General features: G+C 43.8%; 2 protein-coding genes across 6 annotated transcripts; one reads left to right on the top strand and one right to left on the bottom strand.

Annotated features, from left to right (window-relative positions):
- Positions 1–87: 87 nt before the first annotated feature.
- Positions 88–12,308, top strand: MYNN (myoneurin). The gene is made up of 8 exons (XM_054639253.2): positions 88–189; positions 771–1,061; positions 2,731–3,536; positions 5,124–5,283; positions 6,358–6,536; positions 6,872–6,955; positions 7,379–7,465; positions 8,578–12,308. Exons 2-8 carry the CDS (start codon positions 796–798, stop codon positions 8,844–8,846), a joined length of 1,851 nt encoding a protein of 616 aa, XP_054495228.1. The 5' UTR covers positions 88–189; positions 771–795; the 3' UTR covers positions 8,847–12,308.
- LRRC34 (leucine rich repeat containing 34) lies at positions 9,957–22,647 on the bottom strand. Of its 5 annotated transcripts, XM_077184167.1 has the most exons (12): positions 22,444–22,637; positions 21,983–22,104; positions 20,992–21,113; positions 20,774–20,838; positions 19,945–20,028; positions 18,819–18,947; positions 17,520–17,615; positions 16,756–16,910; positions 16,509–16,664; positions 15,291–15,417; positions 14,847–15,046; positions 9,957–13,446 (listed from the first exon to the last, which is right to left on the bottom strand). In XM_077184167.1, the coding sequence occupies exons 1-12, from the start codon at positions 22,450–22,452 to the stop codon at positions 13,392–13,394; spliced, it is 1,320 nt and encodes a 439-aa protein (XP_077040282.1). In that variant the 5' UTR covers positions 22,453–22,637; the 3' UTR covers positions 9,957–13,391. The 5 variants fall into 5 exon arrangements, with proteins under 5 accessions (XP_077040282.1, XP_077040277.1, XP_077040279.1 ...); XM_077184162.1 differs by having other exon boundaries at positions 9,957–15,046; positions 22,444–22,632; XM_077184164.1 differs by having other exon boundaries at positions 9,957–15,046; positions 21,983–22,101; positions 22,444–22,632.
- Positions 22,648–25,570: the final 2,923 nt, after the last annotated feature.

Below are 25,570 nucleotides of genomic sequence, written 5' to 3'. Positions count from 1 at the left end.
ATCTCCGCGCCAGAGTTGTTTTATTTAAAGCCGCGGCGCGGCCTAGCAGGAGTGTTAAACCCGTTTTATTCCTCAATTTCGCCGGCCGCCCCCGGCGCGGAGGCCGGAACTCGCGTCCCGGAAGCGGCGGCGGCGTCAGCGGGACATGGCGGCCTGAGCGCAGCGCTCAGCCCTCTCTCCGCTCCGCAGGTGCGCGGGGGCCGCGGCACTCGGGCCGGGCCAGGCCGGGGGGCGCGGGGGGACGGGGGCAGCGGGGCCGGGCCGGCCGAGCCGGGAAGGGCGCTGCGGACGCTGCGCGCTCCGTCCCGTCCGGCGGCGGGGCCGGGCCGGGGGCGCCGCGAGGGTGCGGGGACCGCTCCCCGTCCGCTGCCGAGGCGGCCAAACCCCGGGCCTGGGGCCGCGCCGGCACCGAGCGGGGAGCGCTCCGCAGCCCCGGTGCCGCTGCCCAGGAGCGACCGCCCCGCGCACTGAGCGCTGGCCGGTCCGAGCCGCGGGCCGCTCCCCGGGGCCCGGGTGTGACACGGTGTGACAAGAACCGGGCTTAGCCGGGCTAATCCCGGGGGGGCCGGGAGCACACGGGCTCTGCCCGCGCTCCCCGCTGGAACCGCGGCGCCCCGGCTCGAGCAGCAGCCACCATCGCGCTGTCCCTGCTGCTGCCGGGCTGTCTTGAGTGAGCGCGGGCAGGTCCGGACACTGACTCTGTTAAGGGGTAAATGGTGAAATCTTGCATATAAATTGATTTCTTTTTTCCTTTTGCTTTCGCCGATCAGAAAGTGTCTGCAGCGCGTTGTCAAGATGCAGTATTCCCATCACTGTGAGCACCTGCTGGAGAGGCTGAACAAGCAGCGAGAGGCCGGATTCCTCTGCGACTGCACCGTGGTCATCGGGGAATTCCAGTTCAAAGCACACAGGAATGTGCTTGCCTCCTTCAGCGAGTATTTTGGGGCCTTTTACAGAGATGCATCTGACAACAACGTTGTCTTGGATCAGACTCAAGTGAAAGCTGATGGATTCCAAAAGCTCCTGGAATTTATTTACACGGGAAACTTAAACCTTGACAGGTAACATGCTCTTTAAGGGGAATAGGGAAATGAACTTTGTGGTAAGGCAAAACTGGATTTTTTGTAATGAGGTCTGGAGAAAGAAATAGCAGTGGATGTGATGAATATTAACAACTTGAAGTTCACCTGTTTGTATGCTCTAAAATACCCTATGATATGTGAGTGCCAAAATAAAGGTATGTTGTCTGATATTTCACTGACTGATAGTTTCAGTCTTCTGCTGTTTCTGTCTGCTTTGGGGGAGATTAAACATCCTGCATGATAACCAGGAGAGGGAAGGACAAGTGTTGTGTGGGGGTGAATTACAGTAGTTCTTTTTTTCCAAAAACACACAGGAACTGTGAATGTGGTAGAGACCTAAGTTTGAGGGATGGATGAGGATAGGCATGGTTTTAAGAGTCACATTTGTTAAAATTTGCATGATCTGTTACTTAAAATTTTATATTACATTGCCCAAAGGGAGTCACAAAAAAAGTGTTTGCCCTCATTACTGCATTGACTTTGTGCCTGTTGTGTTGCTTCACATACAGTGAGGATGATTTTTTCTTTGGAGTGCCTTTTTCTCAGCAAAAGAGATGTCTCTCTTGAGGGAGGTGTGGCTATGTAGAAGTACCAAGTCCAGGATTTTTTACTTCTTTCTCAATGTCTGGTGTCAAATGTAGGCTTAAAAACTTTTCATTTCTGAAGTGTGGAAACTCACACTCAGTAATTTAAGTACACAGATGCAGGGTGGTGTTTTTAATTAGTGTTTTAATTTTTTAGTTTTTAATTGGTGTTTTAATTTTAATACAGGCATTAACAGCAGCAGAGCTGAAGTTAGTGATTGGTGCTTTGCCAGTTACATATGAGCAGAACTGTGCAGGGTTCTTGATGTCCATCTGTCCATCTTGCACTCACATAGTACAAGATACTGAAACAGTTGTACTCATATGGGGAGTAATTGTGGCAAGTTGTTTATAGTTAGAATGAGGTTGTTTACCACAAATCTCTCTTTAGAGGGCTGTAAATCCATAAATGCACTCATGGTACATGTTGCCACCTTTTCCAGATCATTTTTTCCTAAACCATCAAGGCATGTGTGGCAGGAACTGAAAAACAGAGTGTAGTGGTTTAAATGAGGATTTCCTTGTATTACTGGTTTCTGTGTGCAGCTGATACAGAATTAAGGCTGTTTGCAAATCGTTTTATAAAACAAGATTAATACCTACCATGGAAGTGCTGAGGTGAATGCACTGCCAGTGAATTACCTGAGACCTTGGCCAGAAGGTTTATGAAATGGTGGTTTATGTATTTTATTTTCCAGTGTTTTATCCCTTTGTGCTGTTAATTCTGAGCTGTTTGGACCAACAAGCCCATGTTTGGCCTCACCACCTTACAAGTTGACTTTTAACTTAAAATTCTACAAGAGGCTTGTAACTAAAATAAAATGCCCAGTTTGAGGGTCTTCAGACCCCACTAGACACAGACCTGCAGTTCAGGAATAAGTGACATTTTAGAGCCTTGTGACACTACAGCACCGAGAAATTAAATGTTGCTGTGTGTTCTCAAAGTTACGTTTTCTGACAGTATAACTCTTCTGCAGCTCTGTGTCTGTTTGTTTGATACAGTTGGTGCAGAACAAATGTTTACTTTGTCCAGAATGTTTCACCCTAGTCTTGTTTCCTTGCAGCTGGAATGTTAAAGAGATTCACCAGGCTGCCGACTATCTCAAAGTAGAAGAAGTGGTCACTAAATGCAAGATCAAGATGGAAGACTTTGCTTTTATTGCTAATCCCTCTTCCACAGAGACATCCAGTATCACTGGGAATGTTGAAATGAACCAGCAGACCTGCCTCCTGACTCTCCGAGATTACAACAATCGGGAGGAGAAGGAAGATGCTGCTGCTACAGAGCTGGTTCCACCCCAGGCAAAGAAAGCAGCTTTAGAAAAGAAATCTCCTCAAGCCAAAAAGAGAAAGAAGAATTTCAGCCCCCCCAAAAGCACGGAGAATAAATCCCTACACTATCAGAACGAGGTGGCTGAGAACACATCCTTTGAGATGTTTTTAGATGCAAATAAGCTGGCCACCCACATAACAGAGCAGGCTGCCCAGGGCAGTGATAACTCAGAGCTGCAGCTGGCAGCGGTGGTGGAGAGCGAAACGCTGGCGGCACAGGACATCCTGGCCCAGAGCATGGCAGCCAAACAGAAACGGGGGAAGCCTCAGCAGAGCTGTGCCCTGAAGGAGCACTGCATGTCCAACATAGCCAGTGACAAGAGCACTTACCAGCTGGAGAGCTCGGGGGAGGAGCTGGAGCAGAAGTTCTCCAAAGCCAAGCCGGTGTGCAACACATGTGGGAAGGTGTTCTCCGAAGCCAGCAGCCTCCGGCGGCACATGAGGATACACAAAGGGGTGAAGCCCTACGTGTGCCAGCTCTGTGGGAAGGCCTTCACCCAGTGCAATCAGTTGAAAACACATGTCAGAACTCACACAGGTAAGCCACTGGCCGTGTCTCATGGGCTGTGGAGGCCTGGGATCACACACAGCCTGGGAATGCAGGACTAGAAAGATTCTGACTTCTTCCTCTTGAAATCTTGTCTGCTGTCACTGTGCATGCAGGGGTAGACCCAAATAACATGAAATGTTTCAGCATTTTTCAGTACTAAATCATAGTTTCAATAGCTGGAGAGGACTTCATTAGTCTGAACATTTTGATTTCTGGAAAGACTTAGGAGAGCTGGCTGCCCTTTAGCTCTGTAGAGTGGTGGAGTGCCCAAAACCCACTGTCAGTAGAGCACGAAAAGTGAGCTGTACTTGATACAAGAATTTCTGTTGCTTTTTTTTAAACTTGAAAACTTAATATATGTTTGAGAACAAGAGTGGGGAAAAAATTCAGTCTTATAACTTGTCCCATAGGGTGTTCAAAAAAGGTAGGAGATTGGCTGAATTGCTACAAAATTTGGGATTTTATTTCATAGATGTGCAGCTGAAATGTGTGATGGTGTTATATTCTCTGCATTCAATGACATTACCAGGAGCTTATGTCATATCAAGCATCCAAGAGAAATCACTTAGGAGCACTTAAATATTTTAATCCAGTATGTCTGACTTAAAAAGATGATGAACAATTAATTGGGAAGATGCAGGGGAGAAGTCCTGTGCTTGTCGTTCCATATGTTCTGTATGTTGGAAAGTTCTGAGCAGAGGTCACAGTTTTTCCAGGAAGCTGTGAAAATGTTGAGGAACAGCTGCAGGAGAACATCCTGCTCTTCCTGTGACCTAGGGAGAGAGTTTCAAATTCTGTCAGCCAGGGTCCAAGCAAAGATTCACACACGAGGTGGAGCTTGATTGCAGGATTCAGGGACAGTGCTGGTAGGAATGCTGGCTGTACTTTGTACCTCTAAGGGTATTGTCCTGGGAACTTTTGCAAGAGTGGGGAGAGAATTCCATGCTGTTGGTTGCTCAATGGCATGCTAGATGTCTTACACTTTTACTTTTGAAGTTATTATGTACCCTATTTACTCATGAGATTTGATTGGGCACTGCACAGAGTGGCAGAGAAAGGCATTTTTATACTTTCCAGGACTGTAGAGTTGCACAAGCCCTTACAGGAGACAATTCACCTCTAAGAGGACATAAATAGTCCATAAATAGTACCATTCTGCACCAGACACTAATGAGAAATTAGGGAGCACTAGACTGTATGTTGAAGACCTGTTGCTGTTGGATAAGCAAGAAAAAGCAGATGATTTGTTAATTTTAAATGTTCAGAATGTTAAACAGACATAACCAGCAAAGACTCTGAAACTGAAGTGGCAGCATTCTTAAAATAATGTGGAGAAGCTGTCACTATTAAAAACATTACTACTTTTTTTTACCCCCCCCAAACATAACGTGTTAAAAAATAGTCCTGTTATCCTCTGTGTTCTAGCACGTTCCACTTCAGTGGACTGATTACAGGATTTTCCAAGATGTTGTTTGTAAGAAGTATTAGAACAGACACCTGAGCTTTGGTCAGGTCATGGATTGCAAAGCTTTCTTATGTAAATACAGAGAGCACGAGGGTGTTGTTTTTCACCAGGGGAGAAGCCATACAAGTGTGAACTGTGTGACAAAGGCTTTGCCCAGAAGTGCCAGCTGGTGTTCCACAGCCGGATGCACCATGGAGAGGAGAAGCCTTACAAATGTGATGTCTGCAACCTGCAGTTTGCAACCTCGAGCAACCTGAAGATCCACGCCAGGTAGGCACAAGTGAGATCCTGCAAGTGCTTATCCTTGGGTTTATTTAAACAGAAACATTTACTCCAGTGTGATTTCTGCTTCTTTTCTCATGGGACTTCTCTCACAGTGCCTAACAGAATAATTGTATGGATGTAGTTGCTCATCCTCATAAAGGAGGAGATTTATGCTGGATGAATGTATAGCCTGAGTCTGGCATCCTTCTTTTAAACCACTTGTAGCACCAGAGAGGAGAGAGTTCCGTGGTGGGAAGTGAGGGAAGTTCTCACTGCCGTCTGTGTGGGCCTTTTGGCAGTTTTGGCAGGAGCAGGAATGATATTCCCATGTTAGGAATCATCATCTTACATTTCAGTACCCTAAAGTGCAGAGCATGCTGAGTTCCTGTCACCTGAGCAGGGCCTTGGTTCAGTTCAGCTGCCGTGGGAGCCACGGATGTGCCGTGAGTTCTGCTCCCAGGACCTGGCACGCTCACACCAAGCTCAGTTGTCACCTGTTTGCTGTACCCCAGAGCAGTGGCAGGAGGAGCAGGGGACAGAGCCCTCCCTGCAGCTGTCCCTCAGGCTGGGTGCTGCTCATGTGTAGCATCCCATGAATTCTCCCCTCTTGGTCAATCCCCAAGCCCTCAACCCTGGAAACATTAACCTCCTCACCATGGAGTCATCCCTCCCAAAGGGAAAAACAGTCTCCCCATGGACTTGGTGTCACAATTTCCTCGGGTTTCTCCTTCCCCTGTCACTGCTTGGTACCCCTGGTGGCTCCCTGCTACCCCTGGAGTCCAGGCCCCTCTGCCCACCCCTTCCCCTTTATAAACTGCCTGCTCCATGGGGTTTTCCTCTTTCCCCAGGTTTGTCCTTTGTCCTGTTACCCTGCTGGAATAAACCCTTGCAAAAGAGCCTTTCTTGCCTCTATGGCTGAGCAAGCTGCGGTGAGAGTTGAGTGGAGATTTGACTGCATTGCCTCAATGTTCACTCAGCCCTTTCAACAGGAGAGGCTTGCTGGGGACAAGAGATGGGCAGCAGCACCCACCACTTCCACTGCCGCATTTTTACTCCCAGCCGTGTTCCGTGTCGTTGCAGGAAGCACAGCGGGGAGAAGCCGTACGTGTGTGACCGCTGCGGGCAGCGCTTTGCCCAGGCCAGCACGCTGACGTACCACGTGCGGCGGCACACCGGGGAGAAGCCCTACGTGTGTGACAGCTGCGGCAAAGCCTTCGCCGTGTCCAGCTCGCTCATCACCCACTCCCGCAAACACACAGGTACCAAGGGCTCCTGGAGAGGGGCACGAGCCAGAAATCCACCTTGGCATTGTCACCCAGCTCCTTCCTCATGTTGTTTTTCCTCTGATTCCAGTTTTTGTCCCATTGGACATTATCTCTGTTTCGTTTTGTTCTTGATGTGTGTTCTGGTTTATGTATTTGTCCTAGGTTGATAAGGAAGTGAGTTTTTTGGGAGGTTGTAGTCAAACTAATCAGTGCTCAGATTTGAATATTGGCACCTGGTGTGGCCACTGAAGACATGGATACACCTCTGAGAACACAGGGGGTCAAACCATGACAGTATTGAAATAACAATGTGCTTGTGTTTCCTTTAGGAGAGAAGCCATATATCTGTGGCATTTGTGAAAAGAGTTTTATTTCCTCTGGAGAGCTCAATAAACATTTTCGGTCCCATACAGGTCAGTTTTCAGACAAGCTGCTTCCTGCACCATAAATTATAATCCACTTTTACACTTTTGCCTTTAAAATACACTGTATTGGTCTGTACTTGAAAGTAGAACAGTTTCTTAATTTATGTATCTCTGGGTTAACATAATGTAAAGAAAATATTCATTAACTTTTTTAATTGCCTTCAGAGTAGTATCTGTGCCACAGCGTAGGTGTTGATGTATGGTTGAGGCTTTACTTAAAATGTTTGTGTCCTCTTGCTTTGTTTTAAACTATTATTTTGGAAATAATTTTATTTTAATAGAGACACAAACAAAATAAGAGTTACAAAGTTGTATTTCAAAGTAGAACATTGAAATCTGTTATCCTATGTCTCTAACTGGTTTTTTTTTCTACATCAAAATTGTTCTCACTGCCAAATCAATTTTTTTCAGGTGAAAGACCATTTATCTGTGAAATGTGTGGAAATTCCTACACAGATATAAAAAATCTTAAGAAGCACAAAACAAAAGTTCACACAGGTGAGTTCCTTGTGCAAAGAAAGGTTAAGAAACCACATCAGCTCTTTTTCCTTCCATGCTGAATAAATATTTTTGCTCATCCAAGTCTAAAGTTAGAAAACAAAGGAATTTTGGATAGTAGTTGTTTTTAGGGCCAAAAGCATCTCTATCCAGCCTTGTTCAGCACTGGCTCCATACTCCTTGTTCTCTGTCCATCCTTGTGTATTGACCATAAATGCCTTGCCTGTGTCATATGGAACAGGGAATAAATGGTGTCTGTGTACATCTGGACTGGGAGGGACAGGGTGAGGAAACGATCCCTGTGCAGAGACAGCGTGGAATTTAGGAAAGCCCCAGTGCAGCAGGAAGCCAGTGCTGAGGGCAGGGCAGCACTGAGTGTGGAGAGGGCCTGGCAGAGCTGGAGGGGTGAGCTGGGAGAGCTGCCAGGGCAGGCCAGCTCTGGAATACCAGCTTTGGAGCATGCTTTGGTAGAGGAAGGGTCAGATGTCTGATGTGGCTTAGTCACAGAGCCATCCAGGAGCAGTGGCTGGCTGCATTCCAGCAGAAAGGCAGCAAGGAACCCACTAAAAGGGGTTCAATTAGGAGTAGAAGGTAATTTTTAAGTGACTGGATAAAATCTGTAATGCATCCAGCTGGCATGGAGTTAAGAAATGTTGTCTTCCAAAGAAGCTTACAGACAAATGATACTTTGTACACTGCTGTTTCAGTTAAAGGAGAATGCTTGGATATGGCTCTGGTTCGGAGACTTTCTGGGGTGGAAGGAACATCTCCAGGAAACTTCCATGATTACATTTTTTCCAAAGATACTTTGTTCACTGTGATGTTTAGGGTTTGTTATCTTCTGTATCATGCCAAGTAGAGATCAGGTTGGAATGCATCATCCTTCCAGCTGTAACACTACAAGCAGCAGCAGATGTGATTGCCAATGTTTACACTGTACTTACAGCTGGCCTGGCTTTGCAGCACATGGAAGCACCAATATCCCAGCTGCCCAGGCAGCCTGTGACACACCAGGTGTTGGCTCTGACAGTCATTGGAAAGGGAATTCACAGCATCTCTGCACAAGCTTTTGAACATTTCTTTCTGGGTTTTTTTTGTTGTTGTTTCCACAGGACCTGAAACTTCTCCTGATTCTACTGCACTTGACAATTCTTTCAACGAACAGGAATCCATTCAGAGCCAGAAAAGTCCTTTATCAGAGTCCATAGATGTGAAACCCTCTGAGATGTCTTTAGCACTTCCTCTCCCCATTGGGACTGAAGACCATCAGATGCTGCTCCCCGTGACAGGGAGCCAGTCCCCTTCATCAGAAACATTACTGAGATCTGCTGTGACAGGATATTCAGAACCTCAGTTCATTTTCCTGCAGCAGTTGTACTGACAGAGCAGTGCAGAGCCATCCAGGTAGTTTGGTAGTGAACTTGGAAATGTTTGGTAAGATGAACACAAGCAACCAGTCATGCTCTCTGAATTGGACTTGTTCTTTGTTTTCCTGTGTGTAAAGACACCTGTAAGGCATTTCCATTGTGCAGTGCTGGACTGTGCTAATCTACAATCAGATTTCTATTTGTGATTAACACTGATTTCCAGGAGATGATTCCGGCAACACACCTGCCTTAAGAATTCTCTGTTACATATGTTAATGTACTTTGGAGTTCTCTTCCCATGTTCCTGCTGATTTGATGTGTCACAGTGTCATTTGAGAACAGATATTTTAAGCCATAGTTGATAGTTTAGGAAGAGTAACCCAGAGGTGTAGGGAGAAATCATAATTTGGATGTATTAGTAAGCCTGCACTGCAAGGTGCTGGAGTGGTCCATGGTGAAGGCAGGGCAGTGCTCTGCTGAGGTGCTTGCATAGATTTGCTGCTGGCTGCCAGAAGTGCCATCTTCAGGTGGAGCCTGACCAGAGGGAAAGGTTTGGGTGTATTTTCCTGACAAGAAAAGTAAAGGAGGGGTAATTTTTGTCTGAGGTGTGGCAAGTGGGAGGGTCCTAATGGCATGGATACTTCTGGGTCTTCTTTACAACAAATTGCCTTTGTTTCTTTGTTTGAAGTGAATCCAACATTGTTGTATCTTGTCCCAGATTTATTTTTCACATCCTTAAAACACTGTGGGTTTGGCACAAATAGCAACAAAAGGAGAACTGGGACATGCATGTAGTAGATGAGGCGAAAAGATGCAGTGAGTTAATTAGTGAGGCATGAATCAGAGGCTGATAATCCTTTTTTTTTTTTTTTGCTGTAGCACTGCTTCTTGTGCTAGACAAGAGGTACAAAAGAGGAGATAAATCCCACCCTTCACTGTGAAAATAATAAGTGAACACTAAATGAGGAGGCATTGAAGAATAATACAACAGAGCAGATTGATATTCTTCCAGGAAAGATTTTGTTAGAGTTTGACCGATTTGTTTTAATTAAAGTCTTTTGTATTGTTTTACCTCTCATGTCACTTGCCCACAGTAACTGCACAAAACTGATACCTAGCAAGGCCCAGGTAAAGACAGGCTTTATTACTAGCAACAGACATATTTAAAAAGCAACATTTTAATGTCTTGGTAGGGTCATAAAAGACTAGGTGACAATAGAAGTACTTTTCTACTCCATTTTGCCAGTTTGTGCCATTAACAGTTGTAAGCATTATTTATGTAATCATCAGACAGTAATGAAACAGTCATGATACTGTACCAACAATGCATTTAAAGCTGTCCTTTGTTGGTTATTTACTTGGTGCTAGCATTTATTTCCACCGATGCCTTTGTCCAGACGCTGATAAATAGAAGAGCGTAGAAGATACCTCTTAACTGTTTCCATTCTACGTGGAGTAATAATTAATTTGCACCTTAATTAAACAGACTTGTGAAAAGTTTCTTGAAGGATCTCATTTAAAGAGTCTGAAAATTGTCCCTTGACTCCTGAGTGTGACTGTAATTTTTTTTCTCTTCCTCCATGTTTGTATTTGTAAAGTAATAGACCTTTTGCTGCTTTGTGTTGATCATTTTTGTATGGGGCATGTCTATAACCTGCTGCTTGGTCACATTTTATGCTTTAATATATGGTAGATTTGCTGATGAAGCCTACCATGGCCAGCAGGAGTACAGCCATGTTCGACAGGAACATCCCTAATGGAGGAGTCACTCCCACTGTCCCCACTGGAGATAGTTATTGCAGGGCCTTTAATTCCCCTGCTTGTCTGTCCCACAGCACTTATGAACAGCTGATGTTCATAATGCTGGCAAAAGACAAAGGATAAAGTTCTCTGGTATTTTATTTTTGGCGTTTCCCTTTGTCTTCCCTCTTGTCTCTTTCACTTCTGTTGTTGGTGTAGCCCCTGAGGGATTCCTCAGCCTTTTAAGACTGAAGAACCACAAAATTGGGATCTTGACTGTGTGTAGCTTGTACTAAGCTTCCTCCTTGCTGTCTCTCTCTGAAAGTAGAGCAGAATTCTTGGGATAGACATAGGTTTAGTCATGAATACTGAGAAAGAAAAAGCTGTACAACTGATAACTTGCATATTTAAACAGCTTTGGAAGACAAACTAATGATATGCTGCTGATACCTGAGGAAAAGCAGCTCAGGATAAACATCCAGGATAAATGACCAAGAGAGAGAATAGCTCTGGAGAGAAACCTAAACAATAACTACATTCCTACGTAGAAAATGCATTCCATAACAGTGTTTGTTTAGACTGGTTTTATATTTCTAAAATTATAGCTTATTACTGTATTCTTAGATTTCAGACTTTTTTAAAAAATACAGTGCTTAGATTTATACAGGATTTGTTTAGATACTTATAACAGTAACAGTTGCTTTATTAGTCATTTAGTTTTCTTTATAGACAAGAAGATATTCATTATTTTTTACAAGACAACAATTTTAACCTTTCTTAATAGAATACACAGGCTTGTAGTTTTGTCTTGGAGCAATAATTTAGTGACCCTGCACTCTTGAGTCCCCATCTGAAAATCTTGATTTTTATCCTCATCTTTCATGAAGATATCTCAGCTGCTGAGGTATGATCTCTACCAACTGTATTCATTTACTAGAATATAGATTTTAAATAAATAAATATATATAAATATATATATATATATATTTGTAGGTGTGTTCAGGCTGTAGGTCTGAACCTACACCTGTACCTTTTGCCAATAGATGCATGGAAATCAGCTGCACATGTAAGTCCTAGGCTTAAGGGTTCTGGGTTCATTTTGAAGTACAAGGCTTATAACAGTATTGGCAATTTCTGTAAGGGATTAATATGGGAGAGCATGGAATCTTTTTAGGCATGTGTCCTTGCAAAAGAAAATAAGGAACTTCAATAATTCAATGAAGAGTAATAGAAAGAATATGACATGTTTTGCCACACTGCTGTTTCAGTCAATTTTGCACTGAAGTTGGTGCAAGTTTTGCCTGAATAGTTTATCTGCATCTCTAAGTCTCTAAATTGACTGTTTGGAAGTACTTAGGTGAGAATTGCTCCTTGTATCACATTTACTTCTAAATTAGTGCCTCCAAGTGGGCACAAATGACACACATTCTGAAATCATGTGCTACAAAACAATTTTCAAGTACAGACAAGTCCCACATGAAGGATTTCAGGGCTGTGATCCCAGAGAGGCTCAATAAGCCTTGCAGAACTAAGTTCAGATAAGGACTAATAACTGATTTTTTTTTGGTTAAATTATTTTTAAAGTATCTGCCATGTATATACAATTTTTCCTCTGTTATTTGTATATACCTCAACTCTCAATTTTATAATCCCCTGGGAAGGGAGGGAGTTGTACATATTTAGCCTGAAGTGTTTTATGTTAGACTTTAATAAACTTGTTTTATAATTTTCCCTCACCTTGTGTCTCCTGTTTATAATGCAAGGGGTAGCAGCAAAAGCAGGAGGGAACCGGTCAGACACAACCCCTGTCCCCACCCTGGCACGAGGACCATGGGGGGCCCCTGGAGCCCACATTAGAATTTGGGGGACTCTGCTGCACCCCTGCCCTGCTGGATCAGTCACTTGCCTTCATTGGCCTCCCCTCTGAAACTGGAGGGAAAATGCTGCCTTTCAGCAAGGTACAGTGAGGTCTAAAAGCTGAAAAATTGGTTTTCAGAGCAGGATTATGCTTGCTTTAGCCTTTGAATAACTCAGAAGAACATGGCAAAAAGAATCTAGCCTATGCAAATTCTCTCATTCCAAAGAACACAAGATACATCTTCTAAGAATTTCAGGGTCAGAGGAAGGAAGAAATAAAAGTCTCTGGCACAGGCTTCTTTAAGCAATACAGGGTTTTGCACAAATAATTGTTTTAGTTTGCAGGAAGCTGTTTATACAGAATTTGGTAGGAATTACTCTGCAGCCCTTTCTTACAAAGGAATATCAAAACTGTAACACATGAGCTGTTTTTATGGATATTGTCAGTAATGAAGAGGGCTTTATGTGCTGAACAAGCTGCTGTTAAACAAGGGTTCAGATAGAGTGCAAATACTTCAAACACATATACCAGCACTTTTAGATGCCATTTTACCTGATATATTTTGACTGTGATATTGTTGCCATCTTATCACATCACTAAAACCAAAATACTGCTGTTGGTAGAGTTGGGTACCTGTTACCACCTCAGATTAACAGATGTCATTCATGCAAGTAAATTAAGACTTAATTTGAGTAGTGAAATTAGACTGAACTTCATATACCTGACAAGGGAAGGAAAGATACATAGAAAAAAATACCTGTCTGACTCTTGTAGTGGTGTTTTTAGCAAGAAATTCTGTCACTAGTGTGTTAGTACTGACACTGTCAGAGTGGCACCTGCAATGATCCAGAGCAACAGCACACAGAAAGGTACCAACACAGGCTTATCTAATTATTTCAAAATTTAGGAATTTGGAATTATTTTAGGAATTTAGGAAAAATCTGCTCATAGCAGGTTCTTCTCAAAGCACTATGTTTGGTGTATGCCCAACTTTAGTTCTTGTTGCTGCATCCTTCCTGCTGAACAAGAGTTAAAATACAAGCTCCTCTCTAGAGCTGGGTGTTCACAGGGTGATGTATGGACTTTGTGCTCAACACAGTGACTGCAGGCTGGGAGGGCCCTGTGCAGGTGTGCAGAACAAACATTCCTGCTCTGGGCTTATCCCTGAGGATACCACAGGCTCTTGGAGCAAGAGCCTGAGTAATTTGTGTTTGGGGTGGGGGCAATGGAAAAAAAAAACAACAACAAACCAACCAAACAACAACAAACCTCCAACTGCACCAGTTCTCAGAATTGCCCTGGTCATTTCAGCTGGGAAAGAGGTGTCCAAATGTCTTCCTGTTCCTACATTACCACAGTGATAATGCAGAGTCAGAACAGCAGCACTTACACTGCTGCTTCCCAGTTATTTGTACTGAAATTACTTTCTTACATTTTTCTCCTCGTGCTTTGCTCTTGTACATACACTCACAGATCATTCTGGTACTTTATGCTAATATTTAACAGGCACATTTAGGTGGGCAGAGAATTGCATTCATGAAAGGCTTGGAGCAAACCTCTGCTGCCCTGTTTGGTGACTTTTTCTGTTTAGGAACATAAATTAAGTCACTTCTACAGGAATGAGCAGAGTGAATGGAAAAAGGAAACCAGCAGAGTGATTCCCAAACTTACACAAAGTCTGTCCAAGCCATTACACAATGTTTACCATTACATGCACGTGTTGTCTTACTCGTGTAGGAATTGTCACAGGGCTATAATGATACAAATGTTTTTAGGCAGTTTTCATGAGATGAGAAGAAATGATGGCATCACATTTGGTGGTGGTTTCTATGTGTAGTGTAAGAAACAAGTACGTGCTACAATTTAATCAAGTTTCTATGTATATCCCGGCAAAGTGGGTTCCCCAGCTCAAAGTTCTAGCATGGCCGTGCCTTAGTGCTTAAGTTCACTTACCTTGATTTCAAAAATGTCACTACTGGAAGATCAAAAGGATGCAATTGCTAAGGAAAAGGAAAGAGTTCATGGAGAACAGTGCTAACAAATGGATTTACCCAAAGCTCTCAGCTTCAGCAGGAATCTGACTCTGCAGGATACCTGATCTGCTGCCCAGCAGTAGTCCTGGGTGTTGCTTTTGTCAGTCTGCTCTGCCTGGGTACAAACCTTTTCATAGTTACAGACTTTTAATAGAAGGAGAATGACTTAGTAACAAATTTTGAGGTCATTTGTTTGGATACTTTCTCTCTGTTGCCATTTCAAGCAGGTGTAGATTCCTCCTAGCTCAAACCCAAAAGAAGCAACATGCAGCAAGTGTGATACTGATACAACCTATTTTACTAGAAACCAGGTAGGGAAAGCTCAGGCTCCGGGAGGGCTCCGGGAGGGTTCCAGGGGTGCCCCGGGGTGCAGGATCGCTCACAAATACTCCGAGACAGGGACGATTTCCAGGCTGGCGTTGGCGGCGCCGGGGGCCACGGCAGCGCAGCGCGGGCTCCAGTAGCGGTGCTTGGCCAGCCCGTGGGACAGCTCTGCCAGGAGAATCTCCCCGTCCACCTTGTAGGGAGCCACGTCCGTGCAGTCCGGCTGCAGGCGCTCCACCGCGAGCAGCTCCGAGAATGCCTGGAATGGAGGAAACCGGGGATTTAACAGGCGGGGCTCCCTTTGGGCTGCGGTGAAGGCTCTCACATGGCACTTCGTCCTCCCAGAGGCTCATCCCTGCACCACCATATCATAACCACATTAAAAAGCCCAGATAAATCAAGTGTCTCGTTCACTAATTGCTGGACTCATCCCAACAATAGAAAGACAAATTAGAACAATTGAAGCCCAGCCTTTTCAGATGAGTTCAGAGCCAAACACTTACTGCACAGGTGCTTCTGTCAAGTTTGTTCCCCCAGATGTAAATATGGGAAAGTGTCATGTTGGAATGCATTGCCTGTGCAAGAGCTACAAGTCCTTTGCCAGTTATATTATTGCTTACAATGGACAACCTAGAAAACAGAGAAAATGTGTGCCAAACCATAGAATTCCCATCTCTGGGTTAAAAAATAAGAATTTAACAATTTAACTAATTTAACAATTTAACTAATTTAACAATTAGTCTTATTGTTATATATAATATATAGAGAGAACTTTTTATTTATAATATAATAATTTATTTGTATCAAAGCCAGTCCTACTCTAATATTCTTTTCAGGTTGCCAAAGGCAGCTGGCCTCTGGACTTACTCTATTTCTCAAAGCACTTTCCTGACTCTTGCAGCCAGGTTGTTCACTACTGAGATCTTCAGTGTCAGTGACTTTGCTGCATGGTGGCCAGGTCTCATCTCTAGTCTGCTTTGAAGCCCAAGCCTTGGCATTTATCCAGGCTAAGCTTTGATCTTTGTGGAGTGGCAGTTATTTTTATATTAGTGAACCTGCGAGGCTTTCAGAATCACCTCGCAGCCGCCACCTCCTCAGTCTGCTACTTAAAACTAATGGCTTCAGGTAACACCTTTGATCAGCTTTCATGTCCTGCCGGCGGGGGTTTAACACGGCTGCAAAAGACACCCTGATGGAGAGATTACAGCTCTTCTGGGTTCACCCGGAAGCGAACTTAAACAGAGGATTTTCTTAAGTGTTGGAAGATCAGAACCAACAAATATAGTGCCTTATCCCAGCGTGGAATCTGATTATCTCAAAATTCTGAAGGCCTGCAGCTCTTGTTTTCATTTGCGCACCACCGGGACCTGTGCTTCAAAGACGCAGAAAGAATGAGCAGATCAATCGCCTCACCCTCAGAGTGACTGTGAAAGCTGTGAGAGCTCTGAGCACACCTGGGGCTCACCTCCAGCACCCCCAGGGTGTCTCACAGGTCTTGGAGCAGCTCAAACGGCAGCAGACGCAATGCTTAAGTAAAGAAATCCCACCCAATCTCTTATGGGCTTTTTTTCCCCAAGAAGGAAAAATTGTCTAAAACATTTGGGACTTCCTGACTTTCCTATTTTGATCAACATGAAGACACAGAGCTGTGATGCATTTCAGGCAGTGCAAAGTGCAGGTTTCTTACCTGCAGTCTCTGGGGGAGCTGTGCCAGTACTTACGCCTTCAGAGTCCTGTTCCGTGTGGCCAAGGCCTCACTCAGGTAAATGGCTCCAACATCCTCTATTCTGTTGGCATCAAGATCCAGGATCTCCAGGGTTTGGTTCTTTCTTAGTAGCTCTCCCAAAAATTTAGCACCATCACAGATTATGTTATTACTGAAAGAGAGATGCACGTTTTTGTTTGTTTTTTTTTTTTCAAGTTGCTAAGAAAATGAGTTTCTAATGTGCCACATTTAATCACTCTCACCAGCTAAGGTCAAGGTATCTCAGGGTGGAGTTTTCATACAGGGCATCACACAGTCGCTCTACACCAAAGTTTTTCATTTCATGTTTGCCCAAATGTAGTTCCACAAGAGAAGAATTACTCCTCAGCATCCGAGCTATATGAACTGTGGTCTCTTCCTAGAAACATACACCCAATTTTATTAATCTGGACTTAAGATACAGTTGTGCCTCAGTAAAAGGGAGTTATGCAACTAACTGCAAGATCTGGTCATCAGTAGTGTTGATCTTTCTATTCTGTATATTGTATAAAAATAACCACAAAACAACATGTTATGATAAAGCTAAAAATTAAAAAAAAAAAAAAGAGAAATACTATAGAGATATTTGCAGTTTTACAGTACTGTCTACATCCCTGCAAATATCAGTGAAGCATCAACATTTAATTATGTCTAATCAGTTTCCCTCCCTGTTATTGCTCTTAAAAAACTGAGTCAATCTTTCCTAACATTTGAAAGTATTTTGTAATGATGCTAATTATTTCATACAAGAATTAATTGGTCACAGTTTTTACTTGATCTTGGAGATCTTTTCCAACCTTAAAGGTTCTATTAATTGTATGCAAAAGAAACAGGACTTCTATGGGAAAAAATATGTCCTGCCACTCTAAGACAAAGGAAGTTTGTTCAAAGTTGTCCTGTTTAGTTCAGAAAAAATGTCCATAAATACATCAGTACTGAGTTGACTTATGCCCCTCTCTCTGAGCTGACTCCACAGTCACTCACACACCTGTTGGCTGGATAGCAAAGGACGATTGAGGTTTATGGCTTTGAGTGATTTGTTCTGAGTCAGGGCTATGGCTGTTGCTATCAGACACCGCAGGCCCTAGAAATGAAAATAAATTCTTTAGAGAAACATGTTCAGTGTATAGATCAAGCTACCAAATTGCTATTACTATTATTTCTGCCTTCATCTACTCTGGAGGTAGAGAGATGGGACTACTGCAGGCAACTGCTTACAGATACATAACAGATTTTCTGATAATACCAATGCCAACTGCCTATGGAATAGCAGAGTGAAATTAGACTAAGCAGCACAAATGACTCAGCAACTCAGAGAATAAAAGGCAAGAATAATGGATCTGAAAAATACTTGTCCACTCAATTGATCCTATATTTTGATTTCCCTGATTTATGAAGCAATGTGTGTTACCCTAATATTTATCCACCATGTAAATTCATATTTAATATGAATCGGGCAATTTCAGATGTTTTTTTAATATCCTTTTAATTTTCCCTCTATTTTATATTTATGCTACTTTTCAAGTAGGCTGGGCTGTACCCAAAGCCATCTCATTTTAAACTAACTCTATCAATTCCCTACCAAGCTTTTGAATAAATCCTACACTGCCTACACTTCCCTTGTTCATGTATTCATAACACCTTCACACTTTCTGAGGGTTATTCCCCCTTCTGGCTCAGAAGCAAATTCTGAATTTCCAGGAGACAAATGTAGGCTTTTAAAAGGAAGCCACAACCTCGTGAGTCTCTATGTGCACAGTATAGGAAGTCTCAGTGCCCAGCACCAGGAGGAACCACATTGTCCAAGAGTAAATTGGGTGCTTTTCTACTCAATTCAGCACTGCTGTGCTTATGTCCTTTATGGGCAAGCTCTGAGAGGAGCAGCAGAGCTATGGGATGAGTGACTTTCAGGGGTTGCAGCGCTGCTCACTTTAGAAGGAAAAGATTCTCCAGGGAACGAGAAGTCCATTCTTCAAAATGAATTGTACAGGACTTAGCTCAACAGAAAGGAACAGCAGAAAAAAACCTCAGAAAATGTGCAAGCCAAGCACTTGAATTCCTAGAGTGACACAGTGGCTCTAAAATATCCCCAGATCTGACTTCACAGGTGCTTTATGCAATGTGCCTTTCCCAGCACACATTGCAATATTATATATTCTGTTACCTCTGGCTGTCACAAAATCAATGACAACAGATGGCATTTCCCCCTAATTAAGCACTGCAGGACCCTTGTAATACCCTTGAAGGACTTATGTCTTATTGCTGATAATTTTACTGGGTTACTCACCACATCACAGTCTCCAAGATCCAACTTCTTTAAGGTTGAGTTGATTTTTAGCATTGAAGCAAAAAACATCCCACCTTGGTTTCCTATTCTGTTTCCAGTCATTCTCAGGTGCACAAGACTTTGATTGCTCTAGACAAAATTTTAAAAATGTATATATTCCTTTAAGATGGCCTGGAAAACAACACTGTCCTGTTTTTTAATGTGAATTTTGCTGGTTATCACACAGAGACAAAACAACCTTCTGGAAGAATTGTGTCCAAGTGATAACACTGGCTCAGCTCTTGGCCCAGGCTCCCCTCAGGGGCACCAAATATGAGAGTCTGCAAGCAAAACTCCTCTATTTGAAAACTTCTGTTTCTCCCAAGTTCATGAATTTCATCACACTCATGAAAATAATCCAGGCAAATATTTCTTCCTAAATTGGCATCTGAAATGCAAATTGCCTTAATACTAATTTAAATCTGGTAAGCCTTGTATGAGCCCAGCATTGTACATCTACTGCACAGCCTCAGTGTTTTGGGAGCCTGTCAAATTTAGTTGAAATCAGTTCAGGGTTCAAAGACTGTGAAGGAGGAAGAAAGAGCTCATGTGAGCCTCCTTTCACAAACACAACAAATCTTACACACAAGCCTCATTTCCTTGGGAAACCACATTAAAAATAACAAACTTGAGTTTGCGGTGCTGCTGTAAGGCAAAGTTTTGAAAACATGTCTCAGACATCTTGAATCAAGACAAATATTGATGTCAAAGTACAGGCAAATTTAATTTAATTTTTGGAGGAAAAAAAAATGAAAAAATGATGGCATTATATATCCTGTAGCATAGCATTTTTCACACAGAAAAACCCAGCTGCAATAGTTGTGCTTTTTATAGACAATTATGTCTTTTTCTAGATAATGAATTGTTAATGGCAGCACAGTGCAACTTTCTCTTGTGTGAAATCTGATTTCTGTAGTGTGCCTTGGGAAACCAGGCAATCCCTGTGACACAGCAACATGCTGAATGGAGCAAAGACAGAGGCTCCTTTCAGCCAGCTCTGATGTTGGCAGCACAGCCAGTACTGGTCATCAAAAGCAAAAAGATTAAAGGAGATGCCATTGCCTAAATCTCCCAGGCAAATACTCACATGGAGTGCTCCTGCTATCAGCTCTGCCCCACTTGTGCCAATGTCATTGAACATCAGGTTCAGATACTGCAGAGTGGAGTTTTCCTTGGGAGCAAACAAAACAGGAAGCAATAAGAGGTTTTTCCCAAAACACAGCTGTATTTTCCAAAAAGGAGATACACATACAAAACTCTGCCCTTTGCAGCATTTCAGGCAGTTCGTGAGTTGGAGAAGTAGTTAAAGAATCCCAAATTATGTTAGGTGATGAGGGCAAGGCATAAAATCTGTCATGGGGAGAGCCCTCATGGGGCCTGAGGAGCCACTCAGGAACCCTGTGCATGAAGCAGGTGGCCAAGCTCAGATGCACAAATTCAGGCATTTTGTGAACCTAACAGTGCCCCTCAAATTCTAGGAACACAGGCACAGGGTGACAACTCACTATTTTCCACCTGTATCCCAGTGCTTACAATGAGAAAAACGCTGCATTAAAATTCCCTATGTTTAGGTCTATAAAAAAGCTAACAGAGATTATAAAATAGCTGAAGAAAAGGCCCTGCATACGTGACACAACCATTGCCCCCTTTGTTGAATTGAACTGTGAGCCTAAAAGCCCCATAGTTTATTCCATCATTCTTTTCTCAGGAAAATATCCACAGCCAAATATCCAAAGCCAAATATCCAAAGGCCTTCTACCAGAAATTAAAAATCTCCACAGAGAATACAATCTGAGGTTCTAGTGATAGTCAGAGTTATTGGAATTTTGCCGAACCAGCTCATTCTTGTCCCCAGTATAAATATTACTATGGACAAATAAATTGCAAGTTGCTGAAAGATAAACATCTCTTGGCACCTGGAGGAATATTGCCATGGTCTTTGCTCCAACATCAGTCAATAAATTATAGGCAAGATCCAAACCTGAAAAAGATGAAGAATAAGGAACGTGACAGATGCATATCTACATTGATCTCTGAACAAAAACAAACAAAGATGAACTAAGGCTGAAATCAAGACTGATGATGTTTTCTTGTACTAGCACAGCAATGTCAAACACACAGGGAAAAGCCTTACCAGTGACAAAGGCAGCTTGGCCCAAGACAGAGACAAGAACTGCAAGATCATCATCTGTAACTCTCGGCACAGGCACCAGGTGATTATTTCCAGCTAATTTTAATGTGATTCCTTTTGTACTTCTGCAACAACATAAAAATGTCAGCACATGGGGAGAAGTAAAATGATAGAGAGAAATTAATTCTCTCTCCAGATCAGAGGTGTGCCCCTGCCTGCCCTCCCTGGAGCTCTTGCACAGGGTTATCTGCTGCCTCTGCTTTGGTGACACCACCACAGGTGATGTGGTCCAGGCAGTACCTCAGCACTGCCCTTTCTGAAGGCACTGCTCAGCACTGAAAACAGGAATAACCAAGATGAGGGGAAGGCAGATGGAAAAAAAGATTATCTCAGAGTTTACCTCATCATCTTCTTTTTAATTGCCCTCTTTCCTTTATTTACTTTATCCTGCCCTCAGGATCAAAACTTGACACAAACTATTTCATTTTCTCAGTTTTTTTCCCCCAAAAGGACAATTAACTTTAATCCCAGCACCATCCATGAGAAGAAGCAGTACCCAGACCCTTTAAGAGAGAGAATTTAGGTGGTTAATAACTTGGCAGGATTCAGAGACAACTCAGGGAAGCATGACCAGCTGGAAGGTAACTGGATGCAGCTGAGGCTTTTTAAACAGGAGTGAGACACAAAGAAGGGAGTTAGGCTGACTAAACACTGGATTTGGCTTCTTTGGGGGACAGAAAGGCACCGTCCTGTACATTTTTCACTTTTTTTGATTTCACTGCTTGTAAAGCTGCCCAGAAAGGATATATAGCTACAAACTTCTGCCAAGATGGTGTCAAGATGAGTCAAACCAGAACTTCAGCAGTAAATGTTAATTTTGATTTGTGTTTAAGCCTGAAACTGCATGAACTTTGTCATATTTCAATTCCTCATCCTGCTACCCCGTTTAAGGCTTTCAGAACCATCTGAAACACCCCATTTGTTATTTTCTTACATTTCATCCTTTTTATCAGCTTCTTGAAGCACACGAGCAATGAAGGGGTTTTCAGGCTGGCTCAAATTTTGACAGGCCTGCACGTAATGCAGGTGAAGATCTGCAACAACCGACATGACCTGCTGGAAAACAAAACCAAGTGTTATTGTATCATTTTGGCAGCCTGGCAACCAGGAGGGATCTGCATAGCAATACAAGTGGGCTCGGTCTGGAAAGGGTTACAGCTTGCGGTTTGGAGTAACAGATACAGGAAAAGCATGAGGAAAACCGTGGGTGTGTTTTCGATGTGCTGTAGTTGGTTAGAGCACCGTGCTAATTATACCGAGGCGGGCCATTCACTTCAGAGTTTAAATTGATTATTCTTCTTCCAGCTCAGCGTATTCTGTAATAAACTCAGAGACAAAAATATCTGAGCTAACAGAGAAGCGATCCCTGTGGCAGCTGAGCCCCGCAGGCCTTACCTGAGCCATGCCCACCTCTCCCGTGTCCCCAGCTCAGCCTGCGCTGACCGGCCCGCCGTGAGTTCGGTAACCGGGCTGCTCCGAGCTGAGCTCGGTAACGGAGCCCGTTGCCAGCGAGGGTGTCCAGAGCCCGTTCCCAGGGACGGTGTCCCGGAGCCCTGTTCCCAGGGAGGGTGTCCCCAGCCCGTTCCCAGGGAGGGTCTCCCTTGCCCGTTCCCAGCGAGGGTCTCCCTTGGCCGTTCCCAGGGAGGGTCTCCCTTGCCCGCTCCCAGGGAGGGTCTCCCTTGCCCGCTCCCAGGGAGGGTGTCCCCAGCCCGTTCCCAGCGAGGGTGTCCCTTGCCCGTTCCCAGGGACGGTGTCCCCAGCCCGTTCCCAGCGAGGGTCTCCCCAGCCCGTTCCCAGGGACGGTGTCCCCAGCCCGTTCCCAGCGAGGGTTTCCCTTGCCCGTTCCCAACGAGGGTGTCCCCAGCCCGTTGCCAGCGAGGGTCTCCCTTGCCCGCTCCCAGGAAGGGTGTCCCGGAGCCCCCCGGGGTCCCTCCCCTGTGCGGGGCTGAGGCCCCGGTGCTGCTCAGACCCTGAGCACGGAGTTGGTCTCCGAGGAGCCTTTGTAAAGCTGTCCATGGTTACACGGATCAGCTGCTCCTTCAAAGATTCCTGTGCTGGCCCTTTCCAGCAAATAAATCCCTCTGGTGATTTCACCGCTGCCCTCCTGGGCAGGAGGGGGTGGGCTCCATTTTCCTGCACTGCAGCACTGCCAGGAGCTGTCTGTGCTGGGTCTGTCTCGTAATCTCCTGCACAAACTTCCCCCAGGTTTGAGGAATCTCCCTGACACGGGGCGTTCAGACTGTCTGGACAGCCTGGGGGAGATCCCACACCAGCTCTGCTGCTGGGCCTCCCTTTCCCGTGTTTATGTGAGGAACACCACATTACAAACTGCACCTGCATCCTCCACCAGGTTAATCAGTGTCAGGATGCTAGATCTGACTGAAAAACGCTTGGATGCTATTCCTAAAGGAATGTGCACTATAAAAAATGTATTTGTTCCTTTGTTTCACTTTATATTTTATTGATACCTCCCTTTTGCACAATCCAAGTTCTCCATTACAACCAAGTGTCACTTTTCCCTACCACAGTGAGAAGGGACATTGCACTGGTACATGCCCAAGCCTGGGTTCCTCATTATTGCTGGCATCTCAGAATTCAGGCAGAAAAAAGCAAGAACATGGAAACACTGACCTTTGTGTTGAATCATAAAGATGGAATCCTGACTGGAGGGACTGCTGCAGTTTTTCACATCATTTTGTTCTGTGTATGCTGGGAAAATAGGAGCTGCATTTGCACAGAATCAATATGTCACAAAGTGAGCAAAGGGCAATTTAAAAATGGATGTGATATTGTTAATGTCTTTAACTCCATGAAAATTTGCTGTTCATTTGATAATGAACAATTATGCACCCTTGGGCTAAGGTAAGTGTAAGAGTATTCATGGACATCCTTATTTTGGGCCACAGAATACACTTTCCTTTTTATTTAATGCAATGCTTTTTTCCCAAAGATTTTTTTTTCACTGGTGCAGTTTTCTTCTTGAAGGTTACATTTACAGAAGTAGCAATTTATGCAAAAGACTCACTTTCAGATTTCATTAATTTAAATTGCTCTCTGCTGCACTGTGCATACAAAGGAAATGAAGAAGCAGACTAATGTTTCTGCTAAGAAATAAAATTAAACCCATAAGAAATTTTTCCAGCACAGGAAACAACATAAATGTCTTTGCCAAAATTTCCACCATACTGTGAGGTATAATGTGACATTAATGAGCAGAATATTCTGTGTTCATCTATCAACAGTAATGCAGCTCCACAGAATTTTCTTAGGAGATTTCTTCCCTAAAAATGAAATTCCAAAGATTACTATTTAATTGACATAATATATCTTTTTAATGACTGTGTCTAGATACCTGTGGAGGTGAAGGAACTGAAAATTTTAAATGCCTTAACCTTTCTGAAAATAAATTCAGTATCTTTCCAGAGGAGATGTTTCTCCTGGAGTCATTGGAAAGATTATAGCTGGGACAAGATAAAGGAATTAAATGTCTGCCAGAAGACATAAGCAAATTGCAGGCAGGAACAATAGAAGGGCCAAGACCTTGTTCTGCTGCTATATGGAAATCCCACAGACTAACTGCTCCCAAATGCTGGACTGAAGGCCCTCTTAATCTCTTTAGGTACCTGGTGCAGTATCAGGCCAGAACTGTCAGAACAGGAATAATATCAAAGCTCAGCATCTAAAACTCCTGTTGTCTCTGTGTTTAGTAATGATCCCAACAACATCACAGTTTATAAACCTTACTTATGCACTTTACCTCCAGAAACGATCAGTACCTTGGAAATATGTTTGGAAATATGGAGTAGGATTCCAGACAGGCCACACACTTCTACCAGGAGCTGCATTACCATCCTGTCTTACAGAGCTGTAAAAAGCTGCTTAAAAGTATCTCCACACTTTGGCAAAACTGTTCACTGATGTTTTGACAATCTGCAGTTACAGCACTTTGAATGGCTGCAAGCTGGCAGTGCCTTAGTGGTACTGCTCATCTCTGACATGGCTTGGTGACATTTGGGATGTGTCTGTGTATGGCAGGCTTATTTGAAAGCAGTGGGTCTGCAGGATGCAATTTCTGCCATGATTCTGGTTCTGACACATCATAACTCCTTTGTTATTAAAAAGAACCATGACAAACATAATATTGCTACAATTCTTGCATGCCAAATCTATGTGCAACCATGTCTTTCCACAGCACTTGACAGGCAGACAGCTGTTTGTCCTAGACACAAGATGTCCTTGTCTAGTTTTTATTCTGTACTGCTCAGATACCCTTTAAGCCCCTGAGTTTCATCTGCAGTATACACAGAGCATCGAGCTAGGCTGTGCAGGTTCAAAATGCAGAGTGGGTGGGAGCAGAACTGAACCCTTTGTTCAGTTCAGCTGGCTGGTCAGAACTGCAGTGCTGCCCTCCCTCCCCTTGCCTCAGGGAAGGTGGTGCATCCTGAGGGAGCTGATGAGGAACCAGAGTTCCATCTGCAGGTAGTGCTCTCTGAATCTGCATCCAGGGCAAGGGACTCATTTC

This window comes from Agelaius phoeniceus, chromosome 10 (genome assembly GCF_051311805.1).
Source record: "Agelaius phoeniceus isolate bAgePho1 chromosome 10, bAgePho1.hap1, whole genome shotgun sequence".
Classification (NCBI taxonomy): domain Eukaryota; kingdom Metazoa; phylum Chordata; class Aves; order Passeriformes; family Icteridae; genus Agelaius; species Agelaius phoeniceus.
This window is presented reverse-complemented; position numbering and strand designations above follow the sequence as displayed.

Excerpts from the sequence above, each read along its gene's own strand:
- MYNN (XM_054639253.2), top strand. The coding sequence starts at position 796 with ATGCAGTATTCCCATCACTGTGAGCACCTGCTGGAGAGGCTGAACAAG. Across the intron at positions 5,284-6,357 it reads AACCTGAAGATCCACGCCAG|GAAGCACAGCGGGGAGAAGC; the intron begins GTAGGCACAAGT and ends GTGTCGTTGCAG. Across the intron at positions 6,537-6,871 it reads CCACTCCCGCAAACACACAG|GAGAGAAGCCATATATCTGT; the intron begins GTACCAAGGGCT and ends TGTTTCCTTTAG.
- LRRC34 (XM_077184167.1), bottom strand. Across the intron at positions 20,839-20,991 it reads CCAAGCTGCCTTTGTCACTG|GTTTGGATCTTGCCTATAAT; the intron begins GTAAGGCTTTTC and ends CATCTTTTTCAG. Across the intron at positions 16,665-16,755 it reads AGATACCTTGACCTTAGCTG|TAATAACATAATCTGTGATG; the intron begins GTGAGAGTGATT and ends TCTCTCTTTCAG.